The sequence below is a fragment of the Chiloscyllium plagiosum genome, chromosome 24 (genome assembly GCF_004010195.1).
Source record: "Chiloscyllium plagiosum isolate BGI_BamShark_2017 chromosome 24, ASM401019v2, whole genome shotgun sequence".
NCBI lineage: Eukaryota > Metazoa > Chordata > Chondrichthyes > Orectolobiformes > Hemiscylliidae > Chiloscyllium > Chiloscyllium plagiosum.
In genome coordinates, this window is record NC_057733.1 from 28,053,566 (window position 1) to 28,076,247 (window position 22,682).

A 22,682-nucleotide genomic window follows, 5' to 3' on the forward strand; every position below is an offset into this window, starting at 1 on the left:
CCTTCCTAACCTGCAATCTTCTTCCTGACCTCTCCACCCACCCCCACTCCGGCCTATCACCCTCACCTTATCGCCCTCACCTTAACCTCCTTCCACCTATCGCATTTCCAACGCCCCACACCCAAGTCCCTCCTCCCTACCTTTTATCTTAGCCTGCTTGGCACACTTTCCTAATTCCTGAAGAAGGGCTCATGCCCGAAACATCGATTCTCCTGCTCCTTGGATGCTGCCTGACCTGCTGCGCTTTTCCAGCAACACATTTTCAGCTCTGATCTCCAGCATCTGCAGTCCTCACTTTCTCCTACCTTGACTGTAGCCAAGTTCTCTCTTCTTTCCAAACCGATTAATTTTTTTCTGCTAATTTTTGATTTTATTTATCTGGCAGGGAACCATTCTTACCCCAACTGAATGTGGCTTTGCTCTAGTTAATTACTTTTATAATTGTTACATGCACTTTTCCAAAACCAACCTATACCTTAAGATAGAATAAATACTATCCCCTAAATATTCCCCCACTAACAAGAGATTTATTTTAACCAACCTCATTGGCAAGAACCAGGTACAGTAATGATGTAGGATCCCAATTCAGGCTGCAGTTCAAATCTGTGACTCTTTAGTTCAGGACTTCAGCAATCTAGTGTTAAGTATACTGTTTCTCTCCAAATTAACAGTGTTTTAACTGTTTTAATTACTTATATAACTCACATACTTTGCATTTCTGTCAAAGGTTCCTTTGCCACAAGCTTTATGTTGTTGAGAGCGTTGTCAAGTGAAATTGTTCCTCAGTCTTCATGGTTTACGTTCACTCATCAGAAATTAATTACAAGTAGCAATGATTGAATTAACTTCCAATTTTAGCTGGATTATGTTGATTAATCCAACTTCGCAGTTTCAGAACCTTTTTCTCAAGATTCTGACTTTGAAGCATCTTCTTGCAGCTTGTCAGTATAACAATGAAATGCACTACATTTAAAGAGTTATTTTTTCACTCATTCACGTAATTTTGCCATTGCTGGCCGCAGCATTTATTGCTCATGCCTCGTTGCTCTTGACAAGGTGGTGGTTCATTGCCTTCTTGAACTGCTACAGTCCACATGTTGTAGGTTGACCCTCAATGTCCTAAGGGAAGGAATTTCATGATTTTGACCCAGCAACAGTGAAGGAATGGCAATATGTTTCCAAGTCAGGTTGGTGAGTGTCTTGGAGAGGAACTTGAAAGTGTTCCTGCACATCTGCTACCCTTGTTCTTCGAGATGAAAGTGGTCATGGATTTGGAAAATGCTATCAAAGGATTTTTGATGAACTTCTGTAATGAATCTTGTAGATAGTATATATTGCTGCTACTGAGCATCGGTGTTGGAGGGAGTGGATGCTATTGAATGTGGTGGTAATTAAGTGGGCTGCTTTGTCCTGGATGGTGTTGAGCTTTTTGAGTGTTGTTGGATCTGTATCCATCCAGGGAAGTGGGGAGTATTCTATCACACTCCTGACTTGTGCTTTGTAAGTAGTGGACAGGCTTTGCAGAGTCAGGAGATGAGTTACTCGCGACAGAATTCCTCACCTCTGACCTACTCTTGTAGCCAAGGTGAATATGTGACAAGTCCAGTTGAGTTTCTTGTCAATGGTAACCCCGAGGATGTTGACAGTGGGGGTTTCAGCAATGGTAACACTGTTAAATAAGAAGGGATGGTGGTTAGATTGCCTCTTATTGGAAGTGGTCATAGCCTGCAATTTGTGTGGTGGAAATATTACTTGCCACTTGACAGCCTAAGCCTGGATATTGCTTTAACCTTACTGTATTTAAACATGGCTGCTTCAGTACCTGAGGAGTGACGAATGGTGCACAACATTGTTCACCATTTCATCACTTCTAATCTTACAATGGAGGGAAGGTCATTGATGAAGTAGCCGAAGATAATTAGGCCTGGGATACTACAAGAGGAACCCTGCAGAGATGTCCAGGAGCTGAGGTGACTGATCTTCAACAACCATATTCCTCTGTGGATGTAGGTTTGCTCGCTGAGCTGGAAGGTTCATTTCCAGATGTTTCGTCACCCTACTAGGTAACATCTTCAGTGAGCCTCAGGTGAAGCAGTGTACATGATTCCTGCTTTCTATTTATATGTTTGGTTTTCTTTGGGTTGGTGATATCATTTCCCATGGCGATGTCATTTCCTGTTCTTTTTCTCAGGGGGTGGTAGATGGGGTCTAACTCAATGTGTTTGTGATAGAGTTCCGGTTGGAATGCCATGTTTCTAGGAATTCTCGTGCATGTCTCTGTTTGGCTTGTCCTAAGATGGAAGTGTTGGCCTCGAAGTGGTGTCCTTCGTATGTAATTATGTGGTTATCTGTACGTACTGATACTAGTGAGAGAGGGTCATGTCGTTTTGTGGCTAGTTAGTGTTCATATATCCTGGTGGCTAGTTTTCTGCCTGGTTGTCACAGTTCTTGCACGGTATTTTGAAAATGACATTAGTTTTGCTTGTTGTCTGTATAGGGTATTTCAAGTTCATTAGCTGCTGTTTTAGTGGGTTGGTGGGTTTGTGGGCTACCATGATGCCAAGGGATTTGAGTAGTCTGGCAGTTATTTCCAAGATGTCTTTGATGTAGGGGAGATTGGCTAGGGTTTCTGGATGTGTTTTGTCTGCTTGTTTCAATTTATTGCTGAGAAATCAGCGGACTGTGTTCGTTGGGTATCCATTCTTTTTGAATACACGGTATATGTGATTTTCCTCTGCTCTGCATAGTTCCTCTGTGCTGCAGTGTGTGTTGGCTCACTGAAATAATGTTCTGATGCAGCTTCGTTTGTGGATGTTGGGATGATTGCTTCTGTAGTTCAATATTTGGTCCGTTTGTGTTGTTTTCCAGTAGATGCTGGTTTGAAGTTGTCCATTGGATGTTTGCTTTACTGTGACATCTAGGAATGACAGTTTGTTGTTGTTTTCCTCCTCTTTAGTGAATTTTATGCCAGTAAGGGTATTATTGGTCTTGAAGGTTTCCTCTAATTTGAGTCATTTAGTGATGACAAAGGTAGCGGACCCAAAGTTGGGTTGGATGGTTGGCAGAGCTCTTTGTTTGAGTCTCTGCATTACTGCCTCTGCTAAGAACCCTGGTATCAGAGATCACATGGGTGTTCTGTTGATTTGTCTGTAGGCTTTGTTGTTGAAGGTGAAATGTGTGGTAAGGCATAGGTCCACTAGCTTGACGATATAGTCCATGCTGATGAAGTTAGTGGTGTTTGGTGTATGTGTCTTTGGGTCTTCTAATAGTTTAGTCTGTGTTTCCTTGGCCAGGTTAATGTTACATCAAAAGAGACCATTATTTCATCCTCTTCTATCTTAGTGTCTTTGATAGTCTTCAGGAATTCTTGGGTGGAATGGATGAAATGGCATCAGTCTTCTACTAAGTATTTTAGTCTTTGTGTAGTTCCTTGGCTAATCTGTAAGTTGGTGTTCCAGGTAGCAAGACTATGGGTCTGAGGGGGGCTCCTGGTTTGTGAATTTTGGGTAATCCGTAGATACGTGGTGTATTGGATCCAACAAGGAGCTACACCAAAGACTAAAATACTTAGTAGAAGACTCATGCCATTCCATCCATTCCACCTAAGAATCCGTGAAGACCAAAGACATTAAGATGGAAGAGGATGAAATAATGGTCTCCTTTGGTGTAACGTTAACCTGGCCAAGGAAACACAGACTAAACTATTAGAAGACCCAAAGACACATTCACCAAACACCACTAACTTCATCAACAAGGACAGTATTGTCAAGCTACTGGACCTATGCCTTACCACACACTTCACCTTCAACAAAAAAACCTACAGACAAACCAAAGGACTACCCATGGGATCGCCAATATCATGGTTCTTAGCAGAGGCAGTAATGCAGAGACTCAAACAAAGAGCTCTGCCAACCATCCAACCCAAACTTTGGGTCCGCCACGTGGAGGACACCATTGTCATCACTAAACAACACAAATTAGGGGAAATCTTCAAGACCATCAATAATACCCTTATTCACATAAAATTCACTAAAGAGGAGGAAAACAACAACAAACTGTCATTCCTATATGTCACAGTAGAGCAAACAGCCAATGAGCAACTTCAAACTAGCATCTACAGGAAAACAACACATACGAACCAAATATTGAACTACAGAAGGATTCAACCCAACATCCACGAAGCTGCATCAGAACATTATTTCAATTAGCCAACACACACTGCAGCATAGAGGAACTATGTAGAGCAGAGTAAAATCACCTATACAGTGTATTCAAAAAGAATGGGTACCCAATGAACACAATCTGCCGATTTTCTCAGCAACAAACCCAAACAAGCAGTCAAAACACATCCAGAACCCCTACATCAAAGACATCTCGGCAATGACTGCCAAACTACTCAGACCCCTTGGCATCATGGTAGCCCACAAACCCACCAACACACTAAAACAGCAGCTAATGAACTTGAAATACCCTATACAGACAAGCAAAACTAATGTCAAGATACCGTGCAAGAACTGTAACAAAAACTACATTGGACAAACAGGCAGAAAACTAGCCACCAGGATACATGAATGACATGACCCTCTCTCACTAGTATCATTACACACAGATAAAGAAGGACACCACTTCGACGAGGCCAAAGCTTCCATCTTAGGACAAGCCAAACAGAGACACGCACGAGAATTCCTAGAAGCATGGCATTCCAACCGGAACTCTATCAACAAACGCATCGAGTTAGATCCATCTACCACCCCGAGAAAAAGAACAGGAAATGACATCACCACAGGAAATAACATCACCAACCCAAAGAAACCCAAACATATAAATAGAAAGCAGGAATCATGTATACTGCTTTGCCTGAGGCCCACTGAAGATGTTACCCAGTAGGGTGACAAAATGTCTGGAAATGAATCTCCCAGCTCAGCGAGCAAACCTACATCCAGAACCTCAACCTGAGTTACAAATCTTCTCAAAACTTGCAAATATTCCTATGTGTCAGTTATGACTCCAAAAGGTGGGGGTTTGCCCAAAATCCATTGATTTAGTTTTACTGGAGCTCTTTGATACCATACTCATACTCCATCTTAATGACAAGTGCTGTCACTATCACTTCACATCTGGAAAAGGCTGTAATGAGGTCAGGAGCTGAGTGGCCCTGATGGAACCCAAACTGGGCTTCACTGGGCGGGTTATTGCTGAGCTGAAGCTGCTTGATAGCACAGTTAATGACACCGTGCATCACTTTACTGATGATTGAGATTGATTGATGGAGTAATAATTGGCTGGGCTGGATTTATCATGCCCTTTGTGTGCAGGACACACCTGGGCAATTTTTCTCATTGTCAGGTTGTAACTGTTTTGGAACAGTACTTTTGTAGCTCAGTTTTCACAACAGTAACATCTTTAAAAACATAAGGGAACTATGAAAACAAAACAAATAGAATGGAACTGTAAATAAGAAATTACTCTAAGTTAAACAGGTTAACATATCCATAAAGTAGTTGAGGGGGACTTAATGTAAACTTTGGCATGGATTCATTGAAGGGGAAATTTGTTAATGTAATAACAGGAAGGAGTAAAAGACTTGGTGATAGGGTGAGATGAAATGCAGTGGGCGAAGCTTATATGGAGCATAAACAGTTAATGGTCTGTTTCTGACCTGTAAATTCTGCATAATTATAAGTATAAGCATGTTAAGCATTTGTACAGAAACACTAGTTGTAACATAGCCTTGTGAAAAAAAAGTGAAATTTATAGATCATAGCCCGGGAAGTATTTTATTTAATGTATCTTTCTTAGTGCTTGTGTTGGAATAATTTAAACACTCGGTACTGTTTTCCTCTTTTTCAAGAAATTGTAGGGGCGAGCATATTAGCCAAATGATTAACACAACCTCCTAAACCTCACCCACTCATTCAGAGCTGACAGGCCAGCTCAGGTGATTTTTTTTCAGCCTATCAAAGGCCTCAGCACTGGCACCCCAGGTTGCCACAAGCAGTTAGTCAATCAGAGCTTCTGGGCCTGAGAGACTGACAGTTGAGGCTTACTCTATGGTGGGTGCAGTATCAACGAAGGTAAATAATCTTTATCTTCTTGGCATGGGTAGGCATCAGGAAGAGGGAGTGTTAGTGGGTCAGAGGCAAGACTCAATGTGTGGCTTTCAAAGACCACCCTTTGCCCCTCATCCGTACCTCTGATTACCCTGATCCAACAAGCAGGCCACACTTGTGTTCTAGCTGCAAAATTGGTCACTTAAGAACTTTAATTGATGGCAAGTCAGTAAAGTCCCTTTTGGATCATCTTGCTCAAAACATATTCGGTGTCTCCAGGACCACCTCATCTATTATTTGCCCTTCTCAGCACCTACAGGGATGGGGAAAATTCTGCCCTACGTTTGTGAATGTGTAATTGACCATTTCCTTCAAAGTTGTTCATTTATTTCATCCTTTATTATTCTTGGTACTTTCCGCACATCTCTTGCTATGTACCTCTGCATGATGTGGAAATAACTATTCCAGATTAGAACAGTAACAATATTGCACTTTTAAAATATCCATACATTCTAGCATTTTTCACATGTATTAGAAATTACTATTGGCAATGTATTAAACTGGACCATGCTTATATCGAATTCTTCACTACTAATAACTTTTATATTTCTCATCCAGAATCTAATATAAATGCAGATAATTTACATCGTGTTAATATATATCACAGAGTGAGATTTATCTGTTCTTGTATCAAATATTCCCCACAGAAATTCACCACCAGATGATCATAGCTATCCACAATATTAGTACTAAGATTGAGAGAGTGGTGAAGGGAGTGAACTATCAGCTTCTAATCACGTTGTGTACAGCTCGACTTATGAATGGTTTTCTCATTATAGGATTGTTTTCCGCCAATGTGCTAAAGAACAACTTAGGTCAAACAACCAGCCTTGTTTTCACATCATAGTTGTTGCAAGAGATGTCTAAAACCTTTTTTTTCCATAAGAAACATTGTTATTCTCATAACAGAATACAGTTGTCAGCCATTCTAACAATTAATACTTCCAGACAGATGGACTTTGCGAACAGATTTGAATAAAATGATATTGATTCTGCTGTTTCAATTCATGTTACCTTCCAGTCAGTTCTGCCAAATGCACTTTCCCAGCTTCCTTCACTCCTGTGTTGCTGCCTGCATTAGGCAGATTTCCTTTTCTTTTCAGGAGAGAAAGGCCAATTGTTTGAGGAGCTGCTTCCTTACTGCTTTCCACAACAATGAGTCAAACACTGAGGCACAATTGAATCAGTCAGAAGCAGTTCTGTTTTCATGATGCCACATATCATAATTAAAAACAGTGGAATGGCTCAAGTGCTCTTTCAGAAAGATGGCACGTACACTAGAGTGTGGTAGACTTTTACAGCACCAGAGAAACATTCAGGCGTGAATTAACAAAGGCAATTGGAATGATCTCAAGCTCTCTGCATTAACCCTCTGCATGCAGTCCATTCCTCTTAATAGTGACTGAGATTTCCCAACACCAATTTCTCAAATTAGTTGACGGGCAAACTGTTCTTATCAGAATTTATCTTAATTAGAAATTTCCTTTATATCTACCATTGCCACAGTAACACGCATGTACTAAAAATGAGAAAAGATCATCAGATCTGCTTCATTCAGTCATGATGTATCAACAAACACTGATCCGCTCCCTAAATGCTGTTGGCGGAGTCACAGTCAAGTCTCTTTGCTACTAGGAAAGTTTTACTGTTATTTTGGCTGGACTACTAAATAAGAGTGCTTAATATTATTGCCACATTGTTCTATAATCAGACTTACAGCAGATTTTTCAGAATGCACTACAAATTTCTGAATATTGCTTAAAAAAATGAAGTAAATATATAACAGGTGATTGTTTTCAGACAAATAGAATACAATCAGCTGTGCAATTTATATATACAGTATACATATATATAGATATACACACACCTATTGAATAATGTGAAGTCTATTTGTGTGGAATAGTCATAGCCAGAAAACACAGCCCATGCAGTCCATCTTGTAAAAGCAAACAAACTTACTATCTGTATTCCTCATTTTTAAGTGATTATTTTAGAAACAGTTTTGAATGAATTGCCACACTGAACAGAAGAATGCTGAAACATTCTGGAATACTCATAGTGTCCATTGTTGTTAATTCACTGCCTCCTGAAAATCCTAATAATGCTCTCTGATGAAGATACTGCTGTTGATTATTTGATACAAAAATGAGGAAAACTCAAAAGTAGTCAGAAAAAAATTGAAGTCTGCAGAAATTAATCAGGGTTATTTGTAATTGTAATTTTAAGTAACTACTTCAGAAAACTGCTGAATAAGCAGAATCATATATAAACACAATTCAAAGTATTTACATGCATGAGTACTCTACCTACATGATATACGTATTTACTAGGTTGATGCTAAATCAGAAAATATTTTCAGCAGTTGGAAAAAAAAGGACCACAACACACGGGTTAGACTAACAACAGAATTGAATTGACAAAGTCTATTTAATTATAAAGTATATGTGAACATGTTGTGCAATAGGGAACAATGCATGGCAATTTATAAAGTTATTATTTAATATTCAGGTTCACTCGCCATAACTCAATGTGAGTGGAATACTCTTAACTGGTATTGTTTAAATGGGAAGGAAAGCAAGTTTGGAATACTGAATGACCGACAGAGAGAGTAAGAATGTGTGACAACACAAAGCCAAGCGAACAGGGCATTCGAGAGCATGGACAATGACAAACTGCAGTTGCAATCTGTTTTATGGTTCTCCCATGCAGTTAAAGGAATGTAAGCACATTATGTACTACTGTTTGACAACGAACAGCACACAGTAAATTTTCTTAGATATAAACAATCACTTGTTCTAGGCTTTCTAATTAGCTTCTGGTTTAACAGTTCTTATCCTTTGAAGCATAAGCACTGCATATATTCTAAAGTATGATCAGCTTTCTCCCCTTTCTATCCATGTTTCAGCATTTTTTTCTGTGCTGATTAAGAATGATTCATTACCATGTTAGATTAAACTTCTTTTTCTAGGGAAGAAAATTGGTTTCTAAGGTTTCATTTATATCCTCTGTCAAAAATCAGTCTTCATTGTCAAGTTTATTTCATAGCCCTGAGACTCAGTCTATCGTCCTTCCCCCAGATTCTATGGAAACAGTTGCTACGACAATGATGAGTGGTCATCTAATTGGGGTTAAAACTCAATGTTGTTGCTGCATCTGAGGTGTGAAGAATTTATTTGATGCAATTTTTAATGTGTAAGACAGCCAAAACATTCTTGTTCCTTTCTTTGTTATTGCAGCTGTTCAAGCCCACATCTTGAAGGCAGAGAAGGCTGGTGAATGGTGGAAGTTTACAGTGAATATCATATCAGTCTACAAACAAGGGGTGAAACGGATACGGCGTGGAGATCAATTCCTCTGGGTCCGCTCAAAGGATGTAGCTTGCAAATGCCCAAAAATAAAAACAGGGAAGAAGTATCTCCTCCTGGGGAATGATGAGGACTCTCCTGACCAGAATGGGGTTGTAGCAAACAAAACCAGCTTGGTGATACAATGGAGGGACACGTGGGCAAGGAGACTGCGAAAGTTCCAACAGAGGGAGAAGAAAGGCAAGTGCAAGAAGGCATAAACAGAGACTGTGCTGCTTGGTTGTGAGCAGGAACCGATGTTAGGATAAAATTAGGAACTTGTGAAGGAACTCATCTAGCAGTTTGGGATTTTGGAATTGCCAAGTTTGCACCTAATGCTGATTTCAAATTAAAAAATAAACAAGATACAAATAAAGATGGACTACACTTTACATTAAAGCTCACTGTCTGATATGATGAATATTTGTTTCATAACCAAAATCCTTTCATAGTTGCTCTTCTTTGCAAATAGTAGTACGAGTTTTGTTAAAGGGGCACTACATTTCAAACGGATGATTGATATTGGACAATTGCTGGGATTCATGCCAAGACTGGTTTGATCCCAACTTAAGCTGTCAACTTTTTATTTGTGTAGTTAAGCCACAACGTTTCATTTGCAATCTTCTTTCCCCTCCCAGTTTATATCTGGCACAATATTAAATGCTAGATTGTAATCAGATTTGCCAAGACCTGCAACCTTTGGCAACCAATGTAAAGATTATATTCCTTATTACAATATTTTCAGAGGCAGAAAAAAAAATACTTAAAAAGCATTCAAAGTGTCAAGGAAACATCTTGTTTGATTTCACTTCATGTTGACATTCATCTCACACTTATTAAGTTTGCTGGTGTTTTCTTAGTTCTGGGTTAATGATTGCACCCTTTACTATAGAGGATAGAAAATTCTGCTCCCTAAAGCATATGCCTCTCTGATATATTCTCCAGCCTTGGTGTATACCTATTTTACAGATGAAACGTGAATTCATTCACTCACGACCTATAAAAATACTGTCAGCAAAACAGCCTCAAATCAATTTAGTGGTTAAAGGTAAGCCTTAAGTGGAAAAAAAACCTTTTCAGTATAAAATTACTGAAATAAAGCTATATTTTCTTTTCAAATGAATTCTGTTACAGGTTCACAGAATCACTGCTCAAGAACAGAAAAAAAAGTAAAATCACTGACACTTGGTTCTTGTATCCCTCTAAAATGTTAACATATAGTCAAATTCTTTAAAATTTCTATTTGTATAATTAGTACTTTATTAAAAGGCCTTGAATAGTTTTGGAAGTATTCTCAACTGGAAATATAACTTTTTTGATAAAACTACATCTCGAGGATGTTCCCAATTCCTCTTCCCACATCCGACAGGCCTGTTGGTTCAGATTCATCACCTACACAGTAAACTTCACACCTACATATTTTTGTAACTGTGTAGATGATTACAGGCAATGATTTACTGCTTGTTCCAGTGACCAGTTTCAGTTCCATTGGGGCAAGGTGACATCTCAACCTTGCTGATCAGTATCTCCATCAAGCAACCAACTCAGGTCGCACAAATGACCCTTGCCTTTGCTGTGACCCTGTTAACAAGTGTGCACAGCTCATTCTGTAATCAATCACAGCAGCAGACTAAAAAATATAAAGTAGAAGAAACTAACATTAAAACAGTCATACGTTACCACTTTAAGACGCTGCATAAAATTGATTTCTTAGTCTAAAAGTAAGAGGTACTCAAGAAGTGAATGAGTTTTGTAACAGGGTAAACACCATCAAGGTACCTCAGTTAGCATATGTGACTATAAGACTGACATAATTGGAAGTGTGTTTATATTGATGTAATGTAGTTCTGGATAAAGACTTTTATATCAGTTCAGCCATTCTCCAGCTAACTTAGACTTTATTATGACTCTTTCCCCTGTTACACAGACCTGTCGGGCTCTGCTTTTACCTGTTAATAAGTTGAACTGTAAATGTTGTTTAGTTATGGTCATTGCATAGTTTGCAATGTCTTCCTACAATGCATACTAATATATTATCATTATTATATATGAATATATTTAATTACACATAAAAAATTGTGCATTTTTTTGGTTGTTAGATGGCTGTAATTGAACCAGATGTGAACATGTACTATAACTGCTGAACACCCACACGTGATAGAATTAAATTCAGAATTCAGTTGAATAAAGTCCTGTAAACAATACCACATAGTATTTGGTGTGGATTATTCTCAATGTGAATTTTGGACAAAAGATGCAAATGGCACTGAAAAAAAATGAAATTAATGGAATCCTCTGAGCAAGAGCACATTCTACAAAATCCAGATCTTTTTAAAGGTGAAAATCCTCTCTGCATCTATGTTCGTAGGACAAATGATACTACAGACAGCGTTAAACAGCAGTGATACTTGAAAAGGTTCAGACGACATCAAAGACAAAAGGGTGCAGGTTGAGCAATTCATGAATACTATCTGAACCCAATGTTGTTCTGTTGTCGTACAATACATCCCTTTTATGAAGTATTACTCTTCATAAAGGACAGTACTTGCAAAGCTTTGAGAAATGCTTTTTTCCCATAAAATTTAGATGAAACTCGAGCACTGCATTTACAATAACATTACCAAGGTCAAAAATAAAACATTATTACCCTTTAAGGATATGAAAACATTAACCAGAAGTAACTTATTTGCTTAGAATAGACACAATCGATTTAGTGGAGAGATACAAAGAGCTTTGCCCTATGGTCACTGCTTTTAAAACTAGATATCTAATCTTGCTATTTATCAATGATAGGATGAGTAGGACATGATATATTTAGATTAAAGGATGATGGGGGTAAGTTAATTGGCTGTGCTGTAACAAAGCTGCTACCACCTGATGGATTAACAGGTGAGAAAAAGATTCTGATATCAACTCCAGGTCTGAGCTGACAACTATACTCAGCCAAGAAAACGGTGCCCCTCACCATTTCCCAGTTCTTCTACAATGAACTAGCCACCGACTATGTCTTGAGTTCACAAATTAATAATACAGTTGAGATTACAGGGATCACTGGCAAAGTCATAGGTTCGTACAATACAGAAAAAGCACAAGAACACTTTGGGAGAGAATTTTCTGGGATGCTTTTGACAGTGACCACACAAACAGAACATGGTTACTACGTTGCTACAAAATGTGAGCACAACAATCTCCTCCTTTAATTTGGACAATCAGCTTTACACATAATCAAGATTTATTTGGCCAAGACACTGAAGGGTAGCTACTGTTGTCCATAGATTTTCAGCATGAATTGTTAACTTCCAGAAAAGGTAATTTAGAAGGAAGGAAACTAGAAGGATAAACATTTTAAAAAATGTAACGTCCAACTCCAAATAAACGTAGTTATATGATTTGAAAACAGAAGACAATGTATTCCAACTTCTTTTAACTGTTAAGAAAGTTTCAATCTGATAATAGACAGAAAAAAATTCAAAGGTTACAAGATATTTTCAGTTAAGTCTCTAACAGATCTCAAATGCTTGAACAACATCTCCCACCTAGTACAGAAAAGTAAACCTCTTGAATGCTTAAAAAGCCAACAATGTTACCAGTTAACCATTTGCCAACTAAAGAAATTTCTGAAAATGTTCCAAATGAAGAACAGTAAATGAAGTGATGGTGTTAAGACAAGTACGACAGAATGGAGATAAATAAGAATTTTCAAAAAAGAATTGTGTATGATTTTATGCAATTTCTGTAAATACAGTACAGATATGAATGCACTTTGTAATTAAAAAAAACAAATTAAAATGTGGATTTACTGTGCTTGAGGCTAACTTGTATAAGTGAAGTGATATAATTAGACTGCATATCCTCATCTAAAATCTATTCAATGATAGATTATTCATTGTCATTATCTCTATATATTTTGTAAGGAAGAATTTTGCTTCTTTTTGATTTAGAAAGTTCAAATCAGAGGACATGTGCTGGAAGCAGAGTCTGAATCAAACCAAAGAGGCTGGCTCCTTCTGTGTTACATTTTCTTGAAAGCAGTTAAATAGATGAACAGATGGTCCAGATTTCTGAGACCACCTTAAACTCTTGCTGCAACTCTAAAACCTCTTGACCCAGGAAAAGTTTTTATTTTGCTTTAGCCTTGAAGCGTTTGAACACTGTATTGCTTTGAAGAAAAAGAGTTATGTCAAATTTTGCCAAAATCCTTATTTCAAAAATTATGCATCCAAGACAGAGCCTAATAATCCCAAAACTTATGTATAGAGAATGGAGTGGCTTCAGTGTTTTCAAACACACACTGATAAAATTTTGTCTTTAACAATGTATAGGAAGAGAATGAGAATTTTAACCAAAACCTTTAAATTAGTGTTCTGCAAATGTTGAACTTGCATATTGCAGCAAAGAAAGTTAGCAACTACACATAAAAAACACTGAGTAAACAGAGTTGAAAAATATTTATTCATAGACCAATATTGCAAATACTTTGAACAAATGTTTATAAAAACTGAATGCATAATGTAAGTGAAGACAATAAAGTTAGTAAATTATAAGAAAATCATTTGTAATTAATGTTCTGTTGGATTGGAATTTCCCCACTGAAAACAATTTGTTCTAAGTTTCAATTTCATGAAGGCGTGTGAACAGCAACACTGTTTACAGGCAGTGAGACAGCACACACTCCCTGTGCCCTACTGAGAGCCCCTTCAGTGACCCCACAAGCAATGAGAAAAGCTTTTTCCCTGGGAAAGCACAGTAATAGCGTGAGCCAATAGAAACTGCCTTATTTAACAAGATTGCTTGAGGATTTAAAATGATCATGTCCACCTCCTTTAAACAAGAATAAAATTATAATCAGAAACAGAGCAAAATGAAGGGAAAGACAAATTAATAAAACAAGTTAGAATAGTTTTAAGCATGCCATTGGTTAATTATTTAGAACAAGTCTAAAATATATTTAATTTAAGCATTTATCTGCATTCAACTTGTATACAATGATTCTGTTTCAATAAGGGAAACAAAGAAAAAACTACTTACATTTGGAGCATCCCTCAATCTTTGTAAAGAAAAAAATATATGTACGTGCAGACTGAAGAACTTTTGAGAGGCAAATGCTCAAAACTGTATATTAATTACAGGCCTTAGCTGCTGCATTATCCTAGTGACTTAAGAGTTCAACCCGCATCTCTGAATTTAAGTCAGAAATTAAATCAGGAAGGGAATTCTACTGTGTGAGTTTTCTTTTGATCTTGATCAATCCATTTTTTCATGAACCTCAAATAGCAAGACAATAATATCATAAACACATTTAAACATTCTATTGCTTGTTTAGGGATTCTTATCCCAAATGTTATCCCAGGAATTCATGAAGAACAAGTTGCTCAGTTTTCAGTTTCAGCATCCAATCCATATTCACCAGTCAGTTTGATGCCAGTATTCCTTCATTAGCTTGTTGGCCAGACAGCAACGACAACAATGGCAATCAGCAACAACACAATAACCACCAGCATTCCTACAATAAAATAAAATAATACTCATTCACAATGATTAACAAAAGACATTATTTTACAGTTTAAGAAAAGCATAAATTTTATTGAATATATATGAAAGTGGTTGCACCTCACCACGACTGTCCATGAGACCATAAGAAATAGGAACAGGAGTAGCCGTTTGGCCCCTTGAGCCTGCTCCGCCATTCAATAGAATTATGGCTGATCTGATACACCTCATGTTCACTTTGTGTTTTCCCTGTAACCCTTGATTATGAATCAAGGATCAAAACCAGCCTTAAATATACACAAGGACTCTGCGGCAAGGTGGTGCAAAGACTCTCAACTCTCACAGAAGAAATTCCTCCCCATCTCACTCTTAAACTTATATTCTGAGATGGTGCCATCTGGTCCTAGATTCTCCCAAGAGTGGTAACACCCTCTCAATATTGACCCTATTATGCTCCTTAAGAATCCCATATCTTTTAATGGGGTTATCCCTCATTCTTCTAAATTCCAGTGAGTACAGTCCCAATCCATTTAGCAGTTGGCTCATAAGACAATCTGCCCACACCAGGGATTTCCCCAATGAATCTTCTCTGAACTGCCATCAATGAAGTGATACCTTTGTTTAAATAAGGGAACCAAAATTGCTCATAGTACTCCAAATGTGGTTGCACCAGCAGCTTGTACAGTTGCAGCAAGTTTTTCTCACTTTTATACTCCAACCATCGTGAAATAAGGGCCAATCGTTGGTGGCAGTATAAAATGGCATTGCAAAACAACTGGTTGAGTTCATTGTGACATTATTACAATCTATAAACCAATTTGCAATTTTATACAAACATATAACAAGCCTTTGATGAAAAAAACTATACAAATTGACTTATAAACTTAAACTAAGTTAATATTTAGTTTACACATTTAGTAAATAATTTTAATGCCAATTTTTCCAAACCAGGAACATTAAAGACAACAATTAAAAAGATGGTCAAAGTAAACAGGAATTGTTTCAACTGGCAAGTTCAATCTCGAGTCCCAATTACTTACATTTTACAAATTTTACTTTTCTCAGTGATTCCCTCTTAACAATCCATCATGAACATAATAAAGCTGGGTAAAGTAATCAAAGTTTGTGTGAAGATTTGTAGCTCGGGTGCTCGTTGTTGTGGTTCTGTTCGCCGAGCTGGAAGCTTTTGTTGCAAACGTTTCGTCCCCTGGCTAGGCGACATCATCAGTGCTTGGGAGCCTCCTGCGAAGCGCTTCTTTGATGTTTCCTCCGGTGTTCATTAACGGCACACAAACCAACAGCCATGCTCAGACAACAACTCACCAGAACGAAGGACCCGATACCCAAAATGAGCAAAGAACAACAGTTAGGAAAAGAGATGGATGCTAGTACCTGTGGGAAACAAGAAAATACCAAGGAAAGGAGATGGCTTAGTGGTATAATCACTGGACTGTTATTCTAGAGACCCAGGTAATGTTGGAGGGATGTGATTTTGAATCCCACAGATGGTAGAATTTGAATGCAATAAAAATCTGGAATTGGGAGTCTGATAATGAACAATCGTTGGGGAGCAGAGGAGGGGGACAAACCTTTCTGTTTCAATAATGCCTTTTACAAAGGGAAATCCTACGGAAACCCTACCTGGTCTCGCCTGCTTGTAACTCCAGACCCACAGCAATGTGGCTAACTGGGTGGATAACAAATGCTATCCTAGCCAGTAGTGCCCAGATTCCATGAATTTAGAGAAAACAAGCTGGTAACACGTTTTAAAATACTTGTGGTCCCTACTATCAGTAATTCACTCTCACCAGCCTGTTATAATCCATCCCTTTGTCTGCTCAACAGCTGTTGTCTCTCTGGGTTCCATCTCCACCCAATTCCCCCACCCTCCTTCCTCTGTTATTTCCGCACCCAGCCTTCTTCAATCTGACTGAAGGTGTGACGCTTGCCAGTTAAGTGGCTGAGGGCTCCCTCCTGTTCTGCAGTCTGGGAGAAAGCTTTGTGTGTGAGGGCGGTGGGGACAAGATTTGAACAAGGAACAAATCCCAGCTTAATTAGTGTTAAATAATGCTTATCCAGAAATGCTCTTGTGTTCAGCAATGTGCGTTCTTGTCCACTGCACATACCCCATTACCTCAGGTACCATTATGCTGACGTTTCCACCAGAAATGTCATTGTCATCAATCTGTCAGCAATTTGGTCAAAATCCCAGCTGCCCATATGGCCTTGCTTCAATCCTTCCACAGTAATAATTACAGCAGGAAATCTGGATCCATCGTGTTATCAGGGTACATTTGTACATCTGCTTTAACAAAAAGTTAAATGATGAAGTATGATACTTTACAACACCATTGTAGGGAAGGCAACACTTGCAGGTTTCATTAAAGGGATTGATGGTAGTCCAGCAATGATGGGCAAAGTACTTAGCTGGTGATCATTTAATGAGGTTGAAACCCAGTGAGATAAATCAATAAACGATATAAATGGAACACGAAATGACACGACCAGCTATCCTTAGTAGCCATGCACGCAGACAACAAGCAACATGAATTCGACTGGGACAACACTACTATCATAGGGCAAGCCAGACAGAGAACAGCCAGGGAATTCCTAGAGGCATGGCATTCATCCACAAACTCCATCAACAAACACATCGACCTGGACCCAATATACCAACCACTACAGCGGACAGCTGAAACTGACAACTGGAAGCGGCAGGGACAGACCACTATAAACACCGGAGGAAACATCAAAGAAGTGCTTCGCAGGAGGCTCCCAAGCACTGATGATGTCGCCTAGCCAAGTAATCAAATTTGATATTTTCAAGTTACGCAAAATGAATATTGTAAGATTGAGAGCAACAAACAACAATCATGTCATAAGCAGATATCCTCACAACATAAACTCAGAAAAAGTCATTATATCTGTGCTTATTTCACTTAGATTGCTATTCATTAAACCAATATTTATGCAGAGATTTCTGTTTATTATTCTTCTGGAATTGTGTAAATATGCTTTATAGTTGTTGCAACATTTATAAATATAGATACTCAAAATATGATACTTTATATGACGGAATTAAATTTAACCATTTGACTATCTTCACAAACTTTTGTAATGGTAATTGTAGTCAATATTAGAATGTCACTACAAAGAACATTTTAAGATTCAAGGAGAATTAATAATCACCAACAGAAATGTACATTTGCAAGAGATTAAAAGTGTTCTAGAAAGCTAACTGAGGTAGAAATAAGTATCACAAAGCAAACTGTAGACATTGCAACTAGTCGCCGATGGGTCACCATGATAATACGCCCTTCATGAGGAACCACTGCCCATAAATGGAGAGAAAATGAACGGATAGCTACTAGAAGTACAAAATGTTCTGTCACATCTTTGTCATACCATCAATAAATGAATAAGAATGACAAAGTGGGAAACAAACAGAAGTGAAAGTACAATACTCATAGGGGAAATCTATCAGATTTAATTATTTGCACTTCTCAGTTAAAATGCAAAGAGAGACAAGGTCTTCTCTCACTCCTTTCCATGTTATTGACCATCAATGAAAAGAAAAACAAAAAAAACTGACAAACTTAATAAATGTGCAAACGCTTTCTTAACTTTACTTCTCAATTTGTTCCTTAAACTTATAATGGCCAGATCTTCCAATTTGTGTTGGTGCTGCTGTGTCCAGCACCAGTGAGTCAGAAAACTCCCCACTTTCCTAGTTCCATTTCAGCATCCTAGGGAACTCCCTCAGTGGAGGAATCCACTCAGAGATCTGTTAAGAGAATCAGCACAGACAACACAGTACCTTTTTATAGCACTAGCTGCTTTCTGTCAGGATTAATGACTCTATCTTTAAAGGTTGGTAAAAAGGAGAATGGGTGGATGGGTGAGGTTTATGAGCAAGTAATGATGTGGTGGTAACATCACTGGACTAATAATCCAGAATCCCTAACTAATGCTGGGGATATGTGTTCAAATTTCATGAGTGCAGATGGTGCAATTCATTGTCAATTGTCGGAAAAACCCATCTGGTTCACTAGTATCCTTGAGGGAAGAAAATCTACTACCCTCACCTGGTATGGCCTACATGTAAGTCCAGACCCACGTCAGCATTGTTGGCTCTTAATTGCTCCCTGAAATGACTTTGCAAGCCACTCAGTTTAAGGGCGATTAGGAATGAACAATAAATCAATAAATACTGGCCCAGCCAGAGATGCCCTCTTTTAACAAACAAATTTTTCAAAAAGTGAATCAGTGGATTAAATCAGTGGGTTAAATACATAGAGATGAGGAGGTAGTCAGCTTAGGGGAGGGTAGTGGGTGGGAGTTGTCAGGTCAGGCCAAGGGGTTGGAGTGCAAAAATGAAGAGAATCCAAATTACAGTTGACAGGATCTCAAAAAAATGCTTCAAATTTGCTTAATTTCTGTTTTACAGACATGAATCAATAAGCATGTCTATGAGGTGACCTTAGTAAAATGTGTGCAAAATTACAAAAAAGGTGTTAGCAGAAGAATGACTGCTTAAAGTATTTTGAAGGCAGGCATTCAAACAAGCAAGCTAAAACCTAAAGGACACAAAGGCTCATCATTCTTCTGAAAGAAACGAAAATTGCTGATGAAAATAAAGGCACACCTGGTCTCTCTAAATAAACTTAGATACTGAAAAGATGGAAGACAATGTTGGAAGCAATAGGTTGGCTGCACAAAAACAGTGACTGAATGTGCAAGAATGGATACCGAAAACATAAAGGTGACTGGAAGAACTATCTTTTACGCCATGATTTGCTTATTTTGTGACCCGCAGCCAGACTGCTGATAAGTTAAACAATCAAAGGGGACAAAATCTGCAGAAAACAAATAGCGCAGGCATTGAAAGTACTAGCTGTATAGGCTATCAATGAGACTAGGGTTCAGTGATGGAGGACGATTGAATTGCAGCTCACCCATGCTGTATGCCCAGCAAACAAAGAGCTACTGTTGGTGGGTCAAACCAGCATCAGGATAAGACGACATGAGGCACTCTAGCAGTAAGGTATGAAGCAGTGGTGGACTGTGATGCAGGGCTTTTGTTTTCGCAGAATAATGTATTCAGCACATAGCTACAAAATTTTATCAAAAAATACACTGTTTTACCGAGAATTGCATGAAGCAAAATGCAGTATTCAACATTTCGTTACCCTCCAGTGTCATTATTCACCATTACAAATTGCGTTCTCACGTTGCCAAATTATAAGTGTAATGCTGATTAGATATTTGCTCCGTCCATCTCAGTGACTTCAAATCAATTGGTAGAGAGCCATGAACAAATCACCTGTCAGCCCTAATATCAGAAAAAAGTACTGTGAGCAGAGACACCCAGAGCAGGAATAGGGTGTGAGGTACAACCTAAAATACTGATGATTAGGAATAACATTTATTCCCAGTTTATTATGTCACTGAACTTGCTCAACAGATTATAGCATGATTAATATGTTATTCTCTAGTTGAAAGATTTTATGGGTTCTGCCACCTGCTTAAGAAAATTCCAATATCAGGTATGAAGTTGAGTCATTCACTACACCTAGATATGCTTACCAATAAAGTGTCAGCTTTTCAGCTTCTCTTTAGTCCCTCCAGACTGTTTCTACAATTCAGATCCTACTAACTCTTCACAGGCATTTCCACAACAGCCTTCAAAGTCTGTAAAATAGCTTTATAATTTTTTAATGGCCTTTTTTTTCATACTATGCTATATTCTATTAATATGCTGATTGTCAATTCTTATTTAATTGCTAAGCACAGAATCAAAGATATAAAATCATTTTTCAAAAATTTTTAGAAACAACAGTTTGTAAGTTATGTTTAGTGCTGAAGATTGAAGCACAATTTACATTCTTCTGCAGTACCAAAGACTGCATCATAACATGTTATATATTATATATTCCTTATTATCGTTCCAATACACATCGTGTCACACTGACCAGCAAAATAAGCAGATCTGCCCACTGAGATGTGGTGTACTTAACACACATCATTTGCTCTCTTAAAATCGCCAGAAACAGTCCCTAAGGCCCACATTACATAGAATAAAACATTTTGCATTAGCTACTATTGTAAGATTCTAATGATTTTGTGGAGTTAATTCACAAATATAGTTGAAAGCATTCATAGTTTCTAATAGCCGCCAATTCTACAATTTTTTACTTTCAAAGACAACATGTAACTCCTCATCAGAAAATATTTAAGACTGAGCTCCATTTTATAACATACATTAAAATAAAAATAGCCTTTTTACTAAGGGAAAACAAATTATGCAGCTTGAATAAAAATGAAAATTTGTTTTATTTACATAGAGTAAGAAACCAAACTGTTATTTCAAGTCAACTGAATCAATTTTGAACAGACTTTCATGGGCCATGCAATTTCCCACAGAAAAGTAGGACTTACAAAGTATTAAGTGGGTCAGCTTTTTCAGGAAATTCAAAAGGCTTTTGGTATTTCACTTCAGTGCAATAACTGTAATTATATATTTATCTCTATTTACATTTTGTCTTGGGATTATGAAAACAAGACACTCCTCCTAGATTATAATCCTTGGGCTCCACACTCCATTAGAGCAGACTGTTTACAAGTATGGCTATACATAGAACCAAATAAGTATTTGACAGGACAACTATTTATTTTTAAAAAATCAATGCATCAAAGCTCTTAAAACAAATCACACCGAATTAGCTTGAAAACATTAGTTAGAAAGTCTCAGGCATTTTAATTAATTAATTTTCAAGAGGGACCCTTTTAACCTTCTATTCTTCTGAAATATCCTGAACTTGTACTAAAGCATTATAGACAACCACGTCCCCTCATTCTGACTCCATCATTATTATTATTGTTTGCTTCCCTGCACCCCCCTCAACTTCCATTCTCTCAAATCTTCAGTATCATATTTCTTAAAGTAAGAGATTAACACCTTTGACACAGGTTGATCTCTGGTTAATAATCCATGAATTTGACGAACCTGAATGTGCAATCCTGCAAAAAAACCTTACTTTTGTTATGAAGTATAATAGCATTCACAGCGAGTCACACAAATACTTAAACCCGTGTTAGCTGCAAAGTAAATATTTAATATAAGTTAATGGCACATCAACACTTACCACAGTGAATGCATAATGACATAATAGTAAGTGTGTTTCAGTCATGTTGGCGCCAAAGATCCCAGTAAATTACAACATCCAATATATATCAATGCATTAAATTTATGCTGACCTATGCATGTTACAAAGATTGCAATTTAAAGTGTTGTCCAATATTATGTCAAAGTAAATTGAGGATGGACACAATCCTTCTCTTGCATTTTATCTCCCTGTACAATCTATCAATACCATTTTTCCGCATTGTAAACAATGTTCATATTTTCAATTCCTTTTCCCTAAAATCACCATGTTTGGTACTAAAGTTTTCATTTATGAAAAAAATCCAACTAAAATTCTTATCATGCAATTAATGCACATATTCAAAACATAAAAGCTGAATTTTACCACCAGAGAGCAGTACAGCAGGTCCAAAAATGCAAGTCGCATTCTTAACTACACTATGTAAAATGCACTTTCGTGGCTTTCGGACTTGGTTCAAGGCTTCAAGCAATTTTGCTCTTTAACCAGCTGTTATGTTATATGTCATTGATTAAAATGCCCCCTGGCCCTTGACTATGGGATAGCACCTGGTCTCTAAACAGCAGCAAGGTAGA

General features: G+C 37.8%; 2 protein-coding genes across 3 annotated transcripts in view; one reads left to right on the forward strand and one right to left on the reverse strand.

The window, feature by feature from the left end:
* ntn1a (netrin 1a) overlaps positions 1 to 10,117 on the forward strand; it is a 210,134-nt gene extending 200,017 nt beyond the window's left edge. For both annotated transcript variants that reach the window (XM_043714647.1, XM_043714648.1), the window contains one exon: positions 9,347 to 10,117. In XM_043714647.1, the coding sequence (XP_043570582.1) occupies positions 9,347 to 9,675 (329 nt within the window). In that variant the 3' untranslated portion in view covers positions 9,676 to 10,117. The remainder of the gene's footprint in view (positions 1 to 9,346) is intronic.
* Positions 10,118 to 13,883: 3,766 nt separating this feature from the next.
* Positions 13,884 to 22,682, reverse strand: part of stx8 (syntaxin 8) — a 195,281-nt gene continuing 186,482 nt past the window's right edge. Inside the window, exon 7 of the mRNA XM_043714649.1 lies at positions 13,884 to 14,957. Coding sequence (XP_043570584.1) covers positions 14,890 to 14,957 — 68 coding nt within the window. The 3' untranslated portion in view covers positions 13,884 to 14,889. The remainder of the gene's footprint in view (positions 14,958 to 22,682) is intronic.